The sequence below is a fragment of the Athalia rosae genome, chromosome 4 (assembly GCF_917208135.1).
Source record: "Athalia rosae chromosome 4, iyAthRosa1.1, whole genome shotgun sequence".
Lineage (NCBI taxonomy): Eukaryota > Metazoa > Arthropoda > Insecta > Hymenoptera > Athaliidae > Athalia > Athalia rosae.
This window is the reverse complement of record NC_064029.1, coordinates 4,143,275-4,161,973: the sequence shown is the minus strand read 5'-3', so window position 1 is coordinate 4,161,973 and position 18,699 is coordinate 4,143,275. Positions and strand designations below refer to the sequence as shown.

Genomic DNA, 18,699 nt, shown 5'->3' with positions numbered 1-18,699 from the left:
CATGAAGGGTCAAATTTGGATATTGGATACAAATAGTCGGTCAACGACTCATCCAAAGCATCAATAAATTATAATAAACGTGCGACACCAATTTTTCAGTTTATATAACCCGCTCATCAGCGCCAAACCAATATGGCTGTTCCTTTCCGACCCCTTCCCACAGTCGCGCGTTACCCCTCGTCGGCAATCGAGCTTCATGCTCCTTAATATATACCCGCGTCCAAGAATATCCTCGGGGTAGCTGCGACGGTCTTCACTACTGCCAGCAACAACAGTCTCTATACCTCTGTCGAGTCTCAGCGGGTCGTCCGTTCTTGTGTTCTGCGAGGGAAGGTTTCATTGGGGGTTTTCTTAGTTGAAAATTTTAGCTAGACTTCTTCAGTCGTCATCGCGCCCGCAGCCGAGGATAACTTTCAAACAATTGATCATTACAATACAACAGAGAACTGGAGAGGGGATTGAAAAGATACAAATGTGGTCGCACGAATAACATACCGTAGTGTTTTAGCTTTTGCCGCGGTTTGCATATCAAGATAAATACGCGGTTACAGATAGAGTTGGGAGGAAAAAAGAATATCAAACAGTTGCCAGTTTGTAAACCGGTTTTTGAAGCGATGAACTGCAGATGATCGTTGTGCCAAAGAATGCTTTGAAACTGTGACAAGTGTTGTGTTTAGTGTTGGTTTTACGACAAATACGATACCAATAGGTTCATCGGTTTGTGTTTTAGTTGTTGCTTTTATTTTTTTTATAATCTTCCATAGACGATCTGAAACGCAAGTTTTCGAAGATTTCGGAATCACGAGATTATAATTATGGACGAGGAGGAGATTGACGGAATAAAATCCCCGATCAAGCGGCTTGGATCGACAAGAAAGTTACTCATTTTTAACAGTAAGTCCACCATTTATACGACATTAAATAAAGATACACGAATTTATGAGGTATTATTGGAAGTTGAAAGAAGAAAACAGTGACGTACGTAAAAGTATGTATAACATGTAGCAATAGAGAACGTTTATTTACATTGACATTGCGCGACGCCGTGCATACATATATCCGTACATGACACTAACATTTTGCAATTATTTATTGTTTTTAAAGTAAAGTTATTCAAGGCAAATGTGCGATTTAGTTTTATTTCTTTTACTTCTCACGTAAGAAGCAACGGATGGTCGTACGTACATGCGCGCCAACAAGTTAAATAAAAAACAAAACACCGTCGAAAAGAATTATACTTTTACACCGCACTGCGTATCAAGCGCAGCTGTTTTCAGTTTAGTCTCTCTCCGTCTTTCTGTTTCTGAGGTAAGCTCGTCAGCAAGTATTCCCGATAATTTCGCTTCCTTATTACATTATTTGATGTAGTGCACGTATAATTACAGTGATTTCAGTATTACCACACCACCGGTTACCGCTGCGGTATACACCTTACATGTTATAATAAACCCGTATGTAGAATCGTGCACGGCAACTTACGCGTATGTCCGTACCACATTAATACACATCCAGCAGGTATGTATGCAACAACAACAACCAGATATACCGCATTCTGTGCATACTTTCCCTCCGCACTTGCGACATAACAAATTAACAAGGTGGCCAGTCGCAGCCGCCGAACCAGGTGGTTGTTCAATCGTCGTCCATCGGAGCATCTAAGCGATCCTGACAACTTCCCATAAGTATATTCTACATGCATATTCTATACCTGGAACCCAGGGTTCACAGTTGGGCGGGTATTCGGTCGACGCGTCTCCCAAAAGCGGGACAATGATTACCGATCCTCTTCGCTCCGTTGTATGGTCTCTAAAGCATATTCGATACAGGTCACAGGTCACACGCACGTAGGCTTGCCTAGGTGTACCCTATGCCTATAATTCTAAAGAACAGGAACGAAAGCACGCCGCTCTTCGACGATGGATGACGCGATGTATAAGCAGCAGATGCTGTGTGGCGTTTTCCCCCTACCTCTTCGCAACGCAATTGAAAAGGAGCTAGCTAGTCGCTAGCTGTACGGTCGTAGTGCAGAGACTGATGACTGTGGGGAGCAAGAAAGAGAGCGAGAGTGGAATGGAAGTAGAAATATGTAAAAGAGAAGGACGTTTGGATAAACAAAGCTCGGGCGAAACGCTTCTGCGGGATATTCGCCGTTAGCGTGGGTGTTCCGAGGCGCCAACCAACGTAGAGAAACAGGAATGCCGATCCAACATGTTAATGACGGCTACGTAATAGCATCCGGAAGAATTGAACAGGCAATCGATATTACATTGTTTCTCTGTGATAACAGAGTTTTTTTTTAATATATTCCGTCGAAATGGAGGTGTTCTCTTTCTTCTGCGCGATCGAATTAATTCCTTGCAGGTCGAGATACCGACAACGTTCGATACCGTAACATTCGAAGAGTAGAAAACCGATCTTATGTGGGACTGGAGATCGCGTTGAAACGTTCTGCGATTCCTTTGAAAGGGATCGGTCGGTGCTTGGATCACCCTTTATAAACTTCGTTATTCTGGTCGGCTTCACCAAGTCTTACCGATCCGATCCGATCTCTACCGACCCAGGCCGAGGAAACCTCCGATAGGTTTACTATACGTCTTTCCCTTGGCAGTAGATCGGAGCTCAGGACTATCCTGAAAAAGATCAGACGTCGCATTTTTTCGACGCATTTAATTCCGTGCGGCAGACTCGGACTCCAGACTCGTTGCTTACCGTTCGAATTCCGGCGATAGTTTCGGATATCGCATCCGGTTTTTTTCCGTACAAATTATGCGGTGAAAAGAAGGCGAACAGCGTGCGCCAAACTTTGAACGTTGAGAATCTTTTGCAGCGGAAACGCCCCACGATACCGTTGATCCGGTGTAGAGTGAAACAAATAGCGCAGACGAGACGAGTACCGCACCCTTGACCCTCCCAGTTTCTGACACGGGCTCCCACAATCCCGCTACGATTCGAAAGCATCATCAAACGATGCTTTCCGGCAGATCGTAGTGTACACCGCATGCAGGCATACAACCGAATTCGAACGACCGTCACCCGAAAGCATCGACCACTCTCTCTCTCTCTTCTCCCGCTGTGCAGATGATGTAGATACACGTGTGGTTGTACACGGGGTATACCGATGCAACAACGGTTATTACTGGATATATTATACCTTATTACGTACGTGTGTACAATTTACACGTACAACTGATCGTGTGTACATTTCACCGTGTGTGTACGTACGTGGGCACGGTGCATTGAACGACGAATAACGAGCGACCGCTAAACCCTATGGCGTATACGGCCGGTGTTACAGGACACGGGGTTTACGGACAGCAGTAGTAGGAATTCGGAAGAGTTTCACCTCTGACAATGAGTGGAAAACGCGCCTCGTGCACGTGTAATATCGATCTCGTTATAATAGGCGCGTGCATATCCGGGACACTTTGTGTATATCTGTGTTGCACGCGACGTAAAATTCTATAGTTGGGTCGGTTCGAATGTGGTATAGAGTCGAAACGCGACGTCAGATGGAAAAGTGGTATAGTGTGTTTCACACTACCGTCACGTCTCTACATCATCTGCGGATGATGATACCTAATGGTGTGTACTGTTGGTTAGCCTCCACTATCATCATCTTCGGGGAATGTTCACCTTTCGTATACGTGCAAAGCGAAGCGCACCTTTTCTAACTAGTTGCGCTATTATAATGTTCGTATATTTATATGAGTTAAGGCTATATCCCGGTTTTATATGTATACCTATATGTATATCCAACTTGTACATTTCACATGGATACGATGTGTATTACATCGTACATTATACATTATACGCGTAAACCGGTTATTATATTCTCTCTGTTATAAATATGCGCACGATCAATGCCCCCTAATTTTTTTTTTTTTTTTTTTTATATATTACATCGGATTAGTGGTAGATTTATTTCTTGTCGCAGCTGTTTTTTTCCAAGTCGTCGAACTGATCCTTCTTTTTACACTTGGTTTGATGTGTAATTTAATTATATTTATTCATTCGTTTTGTTTCGCCGTGAATCGAAACACCCTGATATCACGCAGAGGGCACCCTTCAATATTTCAGAGTTGGGTATTTGGATAGTTTCCAAAATGTATGAAGAATAACAATAAATAAATTCTACCAAACTTTAAAAAACTTGACGAAATTGCGCTTCGTATTTATACATATTATGAATCGAGAATCGGACGCGTCTGATTCGGTGATAAAAATAGCCATACATAGCGGAACGCGTATTTGCTCAGACTTCTTTTACACCGAGCGTTTGATATTCTGAACCCTTTCGGTTTAGGGCCAACTGCGCGGATATATCCGTACCCCCCCCCCCCCCCCCCCCCCCCCCCCCCCCCCCCCCCCCAAGGACATAAATTTCCCTAACCCGCGCAAACGAGAGGAAGAGCGAACCCTGACCCCTCCGCAGTTTCCCACCTCGTTCCCCGCTAACTTTGCGACCACCCTTCGCGGATTCTCTCAGTCAGGGTCAAAGTCACAGCGGCTCATTCTCCCAATTTAGAATTTAAAAGCCGCGCTCGTCCTCAACGCGGTGCAGCCCACCAAGGCGAAGGTCAAACTTAAAACTCGAGAGTCAAGGCCCCCAGATTGAGGCGATACTCGAGAGTGACAGCCGGCAGAAAAATAGAGCAAGACGAAACGAGACGATGGAAAAAAAAGGGATGCCGATGGCGAGCATATCGATTGATCAACGAGACCCTCGGTTTCTTCGCGTTCACGTCGCGCATACCTCAAGAGTACGTATCGTCGGAACAACCTTCTCGACCAAGGAACACAAACAGTTGTGTCCCTTATCACGGATAATGATCACCGTGTAAGAAAAAAACTTCCAATGCCGAAAAATAAGAATCTTCCGATTTTTCCTGGATTCGAGGGTAAAATTACGGGACATACGGTATACAGCCGCTGGAAAACTGTACTCTAATCTCGAAAACCGTGACGGAAAAAGCTTGCATGAGGGTGATCCCCGCTTTTGACTATCTAAAAATAGAACAGTCGAGGAGGAGAACAAGTCGGCTAGGTATACAACGGGGGATCGGAGCGCAGGCAAAGCGTTAAAGCGAACGAACGCCTACACACACACACACACGTGTGCAATAGTTTATAACCGTGTTTAAAACGTAACGACACGCGATATACCGCTGTGTTCTAGGTGACTTTACTACCGTGGTTTACACGTAAATACTTATCCCCCGTTATATGGGAGGACGGGGCTTGTGTGCGCAGACCGAACCTGCCGCACCGCCGTACACTCTGGACCTGAAAGAGGAAGAAGGACCCACCCGCCAGGATCTGTGTACCAAAGCATCGCGTCCTACGCTGCTATACTCGAAACTTTGGGTCTGTTGAGTGGTGGTAACGTTACCCTTGATGATCAAGAAGTTACCCACCACCACGGCTACCAGTTAGTTGACTACTAAACGTGTACGGTATACTACTAGATATATACTATTCGTCAGCACGGTGTACACATTACACATTCCCATGGGCATCGTACGCTGTACAACCGTACGTTATTCAAACCCCAAATTCTGCAGCCCCTTTCTCCGTTTCTTCTTTTTTTCTCCACTACTCCTCCTCGTATATATTTACCCTTGATAAATGGTTGTAATGAGATCGGAAACGGTGATTCGTCCAGTGCGTTCAACGTACCGTTAAACGTATTCTGTTTCTATCTGCAGAATGTAGGAAGAATGAGAGAATCTACTGACCAAACATACGTCGAAGTTGTGAAAAAAGGTATTCATGTTTAATCAGAGTCGGCAGAGACGACGTGCGATCGCCTAGCTATATCCCCCGACGTTCATGGCGGTCCTCGAAATCATACACCGATGCAATAGACGGGCCTATTCAAAACAAGTAAAACGATCTTGAGTGTACTCGTAGAGTGGCCTCCCGTTCATAAGTACCGTAACGCGGAAGGGTAAGGTATGTAGATACCTAAAATTTGACCAAAAAAAAAAGCAAAAAGTAAAAAAGCACTTGATCACCGAACTCGACTGTTGACAGAGTCAAGTCTCCGTATAATGTTACCTACTATAAACCATCCCGATAAGTGCATCGGCAACGGGAGTGCAGAAGAAAAGATCGCGTGACCAAACGACGGAGGAGCTTTCCCATCTAGTTTTTCTGCACCACCCCCACAGGGGTCAGACTCGGCCAGTCCCACATGTATTTTACCTACGGGTACACCATTGCTGCACCTAGAACACCTAACGTGTACAACGTACATTCATATCAGCAACTTCGTCCGCTTTTTCTCTCTCTCTCTTTTTTGCTGCAATCAGTCAAAAAATAAAAAGAGACGGCGCGAGAGAGTGACCGAGGAAGAAGGAAGAGGGTGGGAGGAAGAGGAGAGAGTCGAAGAGTCAGAGTCACGGCCACGTTCTCCGCCCGTCGCAGGGTTGAGTGTTAAAGCGGGGACGTGGGGGACGGCGGGGGTGGTGCCGGGTGAATCAATGGGCGCTCGTTACCCCCCACTACGAAGACCTCCCCCTCCGTGTTACTCTATAAACCCGTACCAGTAACACCCGCGCAACCGCACGTATCCGTATAGGAAACACGACCGAGGCGACGTCGACGTCGTCGTCGTTGTTCTGGACGTCAGGAACCACCGAACCGATGCACGCAGCTCATCAGACCGGCACAACGATCGACTCTCTTCAATTCAACTGAGGATAATAATAATCCTCAGTTGGGTACGAACTCTCGTTACGTTCGAATCGCCCCAGGTAGAGAACCGTTGCAATTTTAAGGATAATACCACTTTCGCATACGGTTCGATCATTGAATCGGGATCTTCTTACGGTTGGTCACGTATCACTACAGCTGAATAGTGCTTTTTCGTCGGCACTATTTATACTTGTTAGTTACACTTATGTTTAGCACGTGCGTGGGTGTGGAATTTTTTGTTCTCCACTCTTCACAGTCACATACGTGACCATGTAATCCATATATTTTTAATTATGTACGTACATAATGCAATATATAGAGTCGTATACGTGTTACACGGGTATGTAAGTATGAGACGAAAGAGGGGCGGCGAATGATCTGCGGGGGACTACGAGAAGACCGAAACCTCCTGCAACAGCAGCAGCAGCAGCAGCAGCAGCAACAGAAAGCAGAGAAAGAAGAGAGAAGTAGAGGGAGAGCGGAGTAAAAGAGAGAGAGTAGCTTCGCGATAGAGATAGAGAAAGAGAAAGAGGGAAAATCCGGTTGCCTGGCGACCGTCTGCCAGCCTCCAGTTCGATCCCGTCCGGCGAGTGAAACACCCTCTTTCACCCTGCACCCTGCATCTTCCGTACACACATACCGATACCTCGGTAAACACATACATAAGTTCAACGGGTCGTCTTCCTATATCCACACAGCAGAAGAACGCGCCGCTTGGGGGATTCCGCAACGCGAAGTCGTCGAGTTGCGATCGTGCGTTTTCAACGAAATCTACGTACGTAACCCAACGTATAGAGTTCGTCGTTCGCGCGAGGATGGTCTGTAACTTAGAATGAAATAGATCGATCCTCATTGTCGAAAAACCAGGAAGGGATTACAATTTCGTGATTTCTCGTGCGTACCTCGTAAAACTGACGGAGTAAAAAATGTAGTAAACCGTGTTGTTTTATTCAGGTAACAAAAGTAGAGAAAGAGAGAAAAGTCGGCGGGTTGCTGAATCACGGGACTCTTTTGACCCTGGGAGGAGGAGAAAATACAAGGAGGAGAAGGAGTCGTTGAGGGGAAGAAGGAAGGTACGGTGGAGGCGGTGGCAGGAGGCGAGGGGGGGCACCTACCGGCGGAAGGACAAAGAGAGGGAGGAAGTACGGTGGAAAAGAGGAAGAGATACGATGGGGCGGTTTCAGAAGCGATCACCCTCCGGTCCTGGAAAGAGCTGCACGTAAGATACGTATATTTATGTACACGTATATCATAAAAACCGGGAGATCTGCCGGCGCAGATACGATGTCGGTAACAACATGATCATATTCTGCACTACTCCGACGTGTCGCGGACTCCGGGAAACGGAGAGACTGAATCGCATCGATGATCGTCGTAGAAATTCAACATGTGATTCGAGGGTAACCGTATAGATATAGTATAATGAAAAGTACGACCATAATAGAATTGGTGCGTAAATAACACGTGATGTTGTTATAAAGTGTATCAGAAGTGAGTGAAGTATGAGCTAAACACCTGAGCGATAATGTTCGTTGAAATAAATCTCGGTGAAATGTGCTGAACGAGTTTGGAGTGAAGTGGAGGAAAAGTTGAATGCAAAGTACAGTGCGCACCCTGAAATATACGTATATATATATATGGACGGTATTTTTTATACGCTTTCTCAACGTAGCGCACTACCTGTGCGTGCCGCCACGTTTGGATGTGGGAGCTTTTGTGCGCTGTTATCTTCTCATCATCGAGATCGTCGTTATTAAATACCAGATAGAAAAAAGAGAAAGGATCTACGGTAAACTAAGAGAAGAGGAAGAACGGTGCTACGTACAATAAGATAGCGTGAGAAAGAAGAGCTCGCCGCTGATTATTTGTCCGATAATACAAATTGCCTGTATACGATATACGTACTCAACCCGCAGACAACGAGTCAAAATGTTTCAATGCATTATACAGCAAAGGAACGGGTGGATCCATCCGTACAGCCCGGACCTTAAAGATGTCTTCCCAGGTACGAAGAAATAATGTAGCCTATATGTATAACGACCGCTTTGTTAAATCATTTTTTTATTTATAATTTTCTGTAGAATTTTGCGAACGTTACAGGCGCCAAAACTTGTAAAGTCGTACGTTTGATGAATACGAGTACATAGAGTTCTATCGGCGATGTGTGTTTACAAATCTGGTCGATTCGACGATCCTTTGATTTCCAAATACATGGCGCCACTTTGAGTGATCTTCGATATCGAATCTTATTCGAAATTTATAAGTGATTATAACGATGCGTATATACGTCGTTCAACGCGCGATATGGTACGTTCGTCTGTATCGGCGTCATCCGGTTCTCCGTTTACTCATTTCCTACTTGCGATACATGGACCGCTTACGCAATACCGATGCTGTTATACTTACAGTTGAAATAGTTACGATGGTGGTGGCATCCGTAACGATAGCGATAGCGGCAAATTAGCTCAGTTCCATGTACGTACATTTCTACGCGCACATAGAGTCGTTATCTGATATATATTATTATGCGATAAATTAACGAGAACATTAAACTACTTTGACACGATCGAGTCACTCTCAATGTAGCGTTAAATTATAATTGCGATAACTGATGTAATTTTATACGATTTACATCGAGTAATACGCGCACACACGTCATTCTTTTGCTGCACGTAAATTTTCATCAACTATGAAGTATCACGGTTTTCGAAAATCCTCACCTATCTTACAATGCGCAGTAATGACGAGGAGTAAAAATTTTTCGTTAATTAAAAGACTGATGAGGAGACTGAAGTTTAACGTGAAAAAAAAAAAAAAAAAAAAAACACCCGTATCGCTTCGTATTCTACGACAGATATATTTGTAATACAACGCACACGAGCGTTGAGTCGTTCGTTGTATGTGTGGGGTTTTTCTCCCGTTATTATTGACGTATCTAACGATTAGATGAAAGTGTTCTGTTGACCATCAAGCCAACGAATGAAAGGCAGAACGCGTGGCCTGAAAATTATTCTATCGATAAGATAAAACCTGCAGGGTTACGGGACACCATGGACCGTGCGGCATGCTCAACGTTATAATTCCAAAGTCTTTCTTCCCTCCTATACCTTTCTTTTTTCGTGATCGGATTTCTTATTATGCGGACGAAAAAAAAATATCAATTCGCGAACGACTCGATGGAACGAGAGTGTCATATTATACTTCAAATTTACGGGGTGTATATCGAGTGTGCCCAACTTCGTAAGAAACGAGCGTTGTAAGTTTTATACCTGTATGTGTGTGTGTGCGTATCGCATACGTACGATCATTCGCCGCAACTGCATCGGTTTATTAACGTGTTTCGCGATGGGTGCATGACATGGTATAAAAAGCGTTGAGCTAGAGTATTGTATTTCGTATAAACAAAACTGATGTTATACATACGTGTTGTACATGTAGCGTATCTCCGTGCCTATACGTATACGAGATCCTCAATACCAGTGCGTCGCGTCGGTTCGGCGATACAGTTCCTCTTAATTTCAACAAACTGGTTACCCCGCAATTTCATCTGATGTATAAAGTGAAAGATTCTGTATGTGCGTAACTTGACTTTATATATAAGTCCCTACTCTTTCAACTTTGTATACAACGAGAATAATTGTTGAGAGGTGCAATTAACGTACAAATGCGGGGCATATACGTATGTACGGTGAAGAGGCCATTATGTATATTAACCCCGTATATAACCCGCGACCTGCCCCAATCTATTCTACTTCGTTACATGTTATAAGAAAATGAAGATTTAAGATCCCTTGCGTAAATTGACACGGATAAGCGTATCAACGTTTTAATTTATTTATATACACCCATCGAAAATTAGAACCGCGAAGGAATTATCTGCTCAAAAAACGAGACGAAGCTCACTCGATACGCGTGTTATACGTATGTGAACTTGTATCGTGTGTACCTTTTAATGTAATATACGTACGCTCTTTTATAAGTTCGTGCAGCGAGCGCGACGATTTAACGACACGTAAACGACGGAAGCTCGTATAAAAATCAATATAGAAATGAACAAGAGCTGTATACGTCGTGCAGTTGTATACACGCCGTGTGTTTCTTTTTTTTTTTTTTTTTTTATATTTCCATCATTTTTTATTAACGATTGTCTGCCGAGAGTCGAGCTGCCGGTTCACGCTGCTTATTATTTAATATTGAATGAGTAGATGGAATAAATAAATAAATTGATTAAATTTAATTAAATAGCGTCTCCATCGCGAGCAGTTGCAGCGGCAAGAGTCGCGTGCATGCGTCGTACGAAGTGCAGTACCTGTATGCATACGTGTCGATGTAACTTTGAATGAAGTGCAAAAATTCTACAGCTTAACCGCATACGTACGTACGTACACGCGCAAAAAAGTGTGTACGCGTACCTGATAATTTTATTTACAAACCCGTCAAGGTTTTTGATAACCGTGCGGTTGAATAATTTACCCTCATTTGGCATACATTGCATCCGTACAGTATACGTACGTTGATAAAAATAAAATATATGTAATTAGTGCGTGTCAGATGATGCGGTAAATATACATACGCGTGAATGTGTGCAGATTATTGGAGAATGAGTGGGCAAAGAAAGAAAGAAAGAAAGCAAAAAAAAAAATCATCAAAAGGAAGCGGTGCGGCGGTTTTTATCTCTTCATTTCCCCTCGTTGTATTCCCCATTATCACTCGCTGCACCGTGCCCCATATTCAACTGCAATCTCATTATACGCATTTGTAACACCGTCCACGAAGATGCAGGTCCGGCGTACACGTACGTCCGTTGAGACAATGATGAAAAAAAATCTATATATATTATATATTTAAACTAACGAAATCGTTGCGGTAGATTTTCGAATTGGCAGTACGCACGCATTATAATAGCCAGTGAAGTAAAAGTAAACGATCATGGCGCGCGTAATGTAGCATCGAGGCCGGAAGTCGAAGTAGAAGGAACGTTTCGTGTCACGTATCAAGTCGCCCGACGTTCAACAGACTTCGTTACGATATATACATGTATATGTATATTCCGAGCTGTCGCACGTGTCTTTATGTACGGGGTGTTAAATAAATAAATAAAATATGCCGGCTACTGAAAAACCCCGGGACCACCCTATCGATCGAACGAGCCGCCTGTATAGCTGCCTCGAAGAATCTCTGCCTTCCAGTCGTACGATTATTGCAATAATAATTTCTGCGACTCGCAGTGGGTAACTGAGCAAGTGAAAGGTTCGTAAAATTGTATAAAATCTAGTTTCGCAGGAAAGTTATCAAGGTAGAAAGAAAACCCGTTGTCCCCATGCCGCACTATCGAGTGGAACGACACCAACATGCATGCATGTGCATGCATGCATACGACGATGACGGCGAGACGCTGATACCAGACTCGGTGCGTTTCGTCGTTGCGTCTCCCTCCTTACCCTACGTACTCGATATACAAGCCGACCCGATCGGCTGGTCAACCTCCAGTGTAGCATCAAGTGTCGGTAGCACAAGGTGGTGTACGGTGTGAGGTAAAGTACATTGAGATTACAACAGCCGACTACGACTACGACGTATGTGTGTACCTGAGAATATTCGATATATATCTAAATGCGATTGACAAAACGAATGGGAGTTCGACCGACGAGGAGGACTGCGTTACCGTGTTGCAGCCGTCGTGTCAATGGTGGAAAAAACATACACGTGGTATGTTCCAACTGTGCACACAATACACGTAGAAAAATTGTAAAGTGCATGTAAAAGCGAGAGAAGGAAAGACTATGAGCAACGGTGAACGGAAAGAGGGAAAAGGGGACTGAGAGGGGTCTGGGCTCGGCGTAATTGTGGTTAATTTAGCGAGGGTCAAACGCGCTCGAGTCCGCCGCTGCTGTATAGCTTGTCCGTATATAATATACGTACGTACGAATTATACTTGTATCCACCATATACACCACTTCGACATCTGAACTTGCAGCGGCAGCAGCAGCAGCAGCAGCAGCAGCAGCAGCAGGAGCAAACCGCACATACGATACGTGCAGCAGAACGACGAACACTGCACTTCGACGTCGACGTGTATTCTAGTCACGGGGGATCGCGACGGATGTAAAAAAATAAAGAAATAACACGAAAAATAAAAGTACAACCGAGCTCGCCGTTGGTCATTTTCGATAGTTTGAAAGAGGTGAGAAATGCCTCGACGTCGACGTCGCGTTCAACGTCTACGAATACCCGAGATCAGTTGTGTTATGCAGTGAATACGATTGCGCCGATGATATATCAGGATAATTAATCGTTATTCTCGTATGGTGCAAAAGGTGGTTTTGACGGAAAAAAAGTGCTAGTGCGTGTGTTCGCGGAAGAAGTAGATAATATTTTTGAAACTTGAAATCGGTATAGTCTATCGAATAAAAAAGAGAACAAGCGCACATGCAAAGTTGATCGTGTATTCGAGTTCGTCGAGAAACGTTTGATTACAGTACGACAAGAGAAACGTAACGACAATCGCCTAGTTATCGTCCCCGAGGTGTGATAGCGATTATTGCGCGTCTACTGTATTGTATGTGTGGTGATAGTTGAGAAGTAGATTGCGGATTACGCGGATAAGGCTAAACACAGGCCTGAGAATGTTTAAGTTATCTGGAAAACAGGAGTGGGAGGCTTGGACGAAAGGTATAATATTTTCTTTAACTTTATTTCCTCATGTTTATTCGCCACTGCAGATAGATATTTATACATAGATCTATTTTATACAGGTACAATATATCTGTACAACTATCTCGATATACTCTCAAACCTTACTGCACATATATAATCATCACCATCAGTTTTCGCATTCCTTTCAAAACTCTCGAGCCAAGTTGATGTATAAAGTTATAACACGGCCTTGTCGAGAAACCAACATCAGCAGCGGCACCAGCTTCATAACCGCCCTACCTTATAGTCTTAACTCTTTACATCTTACATTGCACTATTATGTGCATGTGTACGTACCGTACGTACCTATCTGAAGCTGATTGCTAGCTCTGGTAACGCTTATTATTCATTATATACACTTGCAACGCAGTACCGTGAATTCAAACCGCCCCCCCATCCCCCCTGCCGAAGCTATAATATGTTATAATTACATAGACGAAAGCGAAACAATTAACGTTTCGATTGCAACGATTGTTCAAGATAATTGCGATCGGGGAAAATTGGGGAAAGAAACTTTCGAATAGAAAAAAAGTTGGTTCGATCGGGACCGATTTAAAAATACATTGATTTATCATTTTATTTTATTTTATTCTCTTTCGTGGACCTCGCACAATGACGCGGAGTCCAGTCCTGCGATCATTCGGAGTACGTCATAGTTTATATATTTTTTATTTTTAAGAAGTAAAAATTAAATCTACCAACGTTGGAATTGATTAAATATATACGTAGGCTCGCTCCTTCCGATTGCGTAATGACGTGCATCGCGAGTGGGTGACAAAGGGAACAATATAAAATATCATGCGGTGTTGCGAATTGCGATTTTATTATAAGATAAGGTAATAAACTTGATGAGGCGGTTCAACGATCCCGAGAACGATGAATTTTTTATCATTGTAATCCCCGTCACCCGTGAACCAATGCTGACTTCCATATCACGAGTGTTCCAAAAATTTGTCACACGTATCTCGATTACCTAATTTACAAAAAAAATACAAAAGGAGGAGAAAAATGAAATGCGAAAAGAAAGGAATATAAATTGGAACAATTATCGTTGTATTCATAAATGTTTTTTACGTACAATATGAAGTGCGACTGAGCTATAGCCGTGTGTCACGCGAATGACGTGTGCCGCCGGCAGCATGTGTAACACGTACGTACGTATAATATTTTTTTCAAACAAAGCGAACGAGGTTCTTAAACCCCCGAAGATCGACGAACTTTTGAAATTGATGCGAATTGAATCGTCCGCAGCCGGACTTCGACGCGTCCCTTTTTTAATCCCCTCACCTCGACCCCGTCGTACATGTACCATATGATTCGGCAATTAGTTTCTCCTCAACCGCGAACGTCGACCTCATCATCGTCGTCCTCTGCGGTTCGAAAACAGAGCGTTTAAAGTTCGCTTATTATAAAGCTCTTTGTGATACCCCGTACGCAATTACTCTTCTTCTAACTATAACTGCAACTTCCGCCTGCTCCATATATTTCGCTCGTACTGCGATTTCTTTGATACCGTTCGTTTCTGATATTCCGAACGTCGGATGAATGCAGCTGCGAGAAAAAACGAAATCCAAAGTAAACGTAGATCAAGGTTGTTCGTAGAAGAACACGCGACGTTCAGCTGTGTAAAAAACGCAGAAAACTGTACGGAAAATTTCCATATTTATTTTCTTCTTTTTTTTCTCGCTGGATTTTTCCTACAAAAGAGAGGTGTTTTGCATGCCATTTTTCTTACGCTACGGCCCAGAAAAGCCTCCGCAACTTTCTCATCTTTTCTACGAATTTCCAGGGATAGGTGGTCGGCGAAATGCATAGCGACCCTCTAAAGGCACGAGAGTATAAAGATTCTGTACTGCTACAGCATCAGCACGTGCTCGGTAGTCCTCCCCGAGGGTGTAGAAATTTTAATCTTGATGTTCTTTTGAGGGTCGTTAGCTGGTACACGTGACCCGCTGAAGTGTAGTAATTGTTTTGGGCGCCTATGCTGCTCCTGTTGGTGCTTTCGTTAAAAAAATGAAAAAAAAATAAAAAATAAAAGTTACCTTCTTTCTTACGCAAAGAATCAGAAACAGAAACATCGCAGATGAGGAAATTTTCTATTCTTGGCAATTTCCATCTAATTTTCCACAGTTTTCTGTTTCAAAATTCCGATTGAACTTTAGAAAATTTTCCGTACACCAAGTTCCTGCTTATGCACATTCAATTTGCTATGTAACACAGATATTTTCTACCGTTGGAAGAGTGATTTTTTTTTTTCTTTTCTTTTTATTTGTCTACGAAATTGCGATCAATTACGCCGATTTGTGTGCGTGATCAAAGAAAAACGAATCACCCTGGAACATTAATTCTTCGAACGAATTGCAGGGGGTTGCAGTTAGTTACGTTGAAAATATCGTGGATATAGGTATACCTATACGTAATAAAATTGAGTCGCGGAAGTGCTGACGCATTCTCTTATGGGGTTCACCAATACCACCATACGGGCTGTGGTTGAAACTGCTGCACTATTGCACCGTAATGCGTTCAGTTTCGTTTCGATGCGATGCGTTTCCTTAGAAGGGTCGTTTCACTCTCTTGTTGAAACACATGCGGGGCTCTGTATGGGGGATGATGAATCATACGGAAAGAATAAAAATCGATACCTGCAGGGGGCTTGATTTTGTGCAACCGAGGTGCCCGATTCATATTTTTCAAACGCATGCACGGATAACGTATTATTATACGAAATATGCCACGCACACGGTATTTTTTTCATATCGTATAATATCGCCTTATCTCGTAGCATTCTTCTGCTTCTTCTTTTTCTCCTTCTCTTATTCACTTTCGTTTGTAGACCCTAATGAATTCTCGTGGGTGAATAAATTCACGGTATTATACATTCATCTCATTCTCATGGACGAGTTTTATAATATCTCCAACTACTTACTATATAGATGCGTATCTTAATATCCTTACCTTAATACGCGGCGTGAAATTAACACCTACTGACTGATTAAAATGATAGCAAAGACGGTAATAATAATCGTGACGATGAGTTACTCTATTTCATATCGTTCGCGACGTAACCGTACGAATACAAATATGACGCGAGTCTTACAATATCTATCGGGGCCCGTTATTGCGATAACGCGTCTTAATATATCGTCTTAATATTGTACCGAGTTACGTTGAAATGTTTTACAACTGACAAGCAATTATTTATTTGAAAACTAAACAACAGAAGAATTCCTTTGGCCGGAACAAATTCGTCTAGCTCGTATGGCGTAATGGTCGACAGCATTATATTGTCGGAGTATTTAGTTAACTCCAGTTCTTTTCAAAAGATTATGTACCCTGAACGACACGTACCTACCGATGAAGAAGAAGAAAAATAGGAGAGAAAAAAAAGCAAAACCAGGGAAGAGATGTAAAGATGGAAAAAGACCGTGAAAAGAAGAAGAAGAAGTTGAAGAAGAAGCGCCACGGAGTGACGTTTATTTTTAGATTTTCCGCCGGAAGCGAGCCGCTGCGGCTCGGCTCAACCCGACGGTTTCTTGAACGGAGTGGCGTCGACGTTGACTACACCAACGATAATTACATGTACGCGTACATTACGTTTCACGCATATGAAATACGAAGTACTATTTCACGAGAGTAATGTATATATATATATACATACATATACATATGCGCACCCAATAAATATTATTCCGCAGGTAGTCTGATTAGATATACCTATATTTATGCAAACGTTACACGTGAAAATTATTAATCAGTCGTCGCGTGTGTTGGCTCTTTAGGTGTAGCCTTGACGTTTTAGAACTCGACCCTGCAACGATGCTAATCGATATGATGTACTTGATACTTACGTAGCTGTGCCTGGCCTTATTTGATTCAATCCAATTAGCAGATTTGGATTCTTGAGCTAGAAATCTGAAAGAATCAAAGACTAAGGTCTTCAGATTTATGCAATTATTGGGGCGTAAATGGAGATTGCTTGTTTTGCAGTATTTTGCTTCGAGAAAGACGGGTCCGTCGACTGAATCGAAGTGGCCCTAAACCTAATTAACTGAGATATCAAATCTTTTTCTCTTTCGGAGATGACAATCGACCAAATAAAAATAACGATGGTACAGGGTAATATGCGTAATTTACCGCAATGATATAATCAAAAAAAAAAGAAATGACGGATGCTAATACAAACTCTCGACTTTCCGCAAGATCTAGTTTATCTAATAACTACACGTATTTTAACGTAAGCGACCATGACTGTACGTAAGATGTTTTTTGTCCGATTTCTTTCTATTCCTTTCTATCATTCCCAGTGCGTCTATTATTTGTACATTTACGTTGGTATCATAGCAGTTCGAAGATGAAAGTATTTCGATCAGCTGTGTAAAAACTTGCGAGTGCGGAGATATACAATTATATCAAGCTGCCGGTTTGATCGTGCCTCATCTAATCGCCGATCGCTGATTAAGACTTTTTTTTTTCACTAATCGGCCGAACGATCAGCGACAGCCAGGCCCACGCGCCTTTTATAGTAGGATCTTTTTATTACCATAAATGAATTTTTATTCCCCGCATAAACACGTGAGAATTTTATTAATCGGTATTTTATTTCAGTATCTAAATTGTGTACGATATACGTAACTCTTTCTTGAGAAACGTGTAATATTTCGTTGCAACGATCGTTTGAGTAAATATTTCAATATTGATCGATTCCATCGGTTGTTTGATTTCCAGATATAAGACTGCAGCTAAACGAGCAGCTGAGATGTCTCGACGTAAGAATGGAGGCCCAGGTCGCCCTGGTCACGGAATTGCAAGATTTTTTTCGAAGAAGAGCGGAACTTGAACTTGACTACAGCAAGTCGCTCGATAAAATGGCACGTGGAATTCAACTGAGGCATAAGGAACAAAAGCAAAAGTGAGCATCCTTATACGTGTCGAATGGGAATATTTCATTTGTGCGATCGTTTCTTCGTTTCTCTTTCTCCATTTATTTTTTTGACAATGACAAATACGCGTTATTGTTGTTTATTTTCAGGAGGGAACAGTGGCCCCTGTTTTCCAGCTACGCTTGCTGGCAGCAGTTAGTTAACGAGACAAAATCTCTTAGCAGAGATCACGCCGCTCTTTCCGAGGTCTACAGCACCCATCTAGTTGGAAGGCTCAACCAGGTCATGGAGGATGTTCAACGCATCTATCGCCGCGTGAGTCCAAAAGCACGGTCCCTAAATTATAAGTTCTTCGGCTCCATGCGCGGGTAATATAGGACCACCACGGTTATAGACCCAACAACAAATTTAGGCACCAACGACGAGC

At 42.9% G+C, this 18,699-nt stretch overlaps 1 protein-coding gene and 1 long non-coding RNA gene across 5 annotated transcripts in view; both read left to right on the top strand.

Moving 5' to 3' along the window:
• The first annotated feature begins 205 nt into the window (after window positions 1-205).
• LOC105688948 (SLIT-ROBO Rho GTPase-activating protein 1-like) overlaps window positions 206-18,699 on the top strand; it is a 29,953-nt gene continuing 11,459 nt past the window's right edge. Inside the window, exons 1-3 of one of the 4 annotated variants that reach the window (XM_012405610.4) lie at window positions 206-894; window positions 18,118-18,301; window positions 18,422-18,587. In XM_012405610.4, the coding sequence (XP_012261033.2) occupies window positions 816-894; window positions 18,118-18,301; window positions 18,422-18,587 (429 nt within the window). In that variant the 5' untranslated portion in view covers window positions 206-815. Of the gene's footprint in view, window positions 895-1,392; window positions 1,516-7,938; window positions 8,702-12,090; window positions 13,369-18,117; window positions 18,302-18,421; window positions 18,588-18,699 lie in introns of those variants that run through there. The other 3 variants (XM_048654008.1, XM_012405611.3, XM_012405612.3) reach the window with 3 other exon arrangements.
• On the top strand, window positions 1,261-1,518 carry LOC125500626. Its single transcript, XR_007278048.1, has 2 exons — window positions 1,261-1,308; window positions 1,386-1,518. It is a non-coding gene; the product is annotated as an uncharacterized LOC125500626 (long non-coding RNA).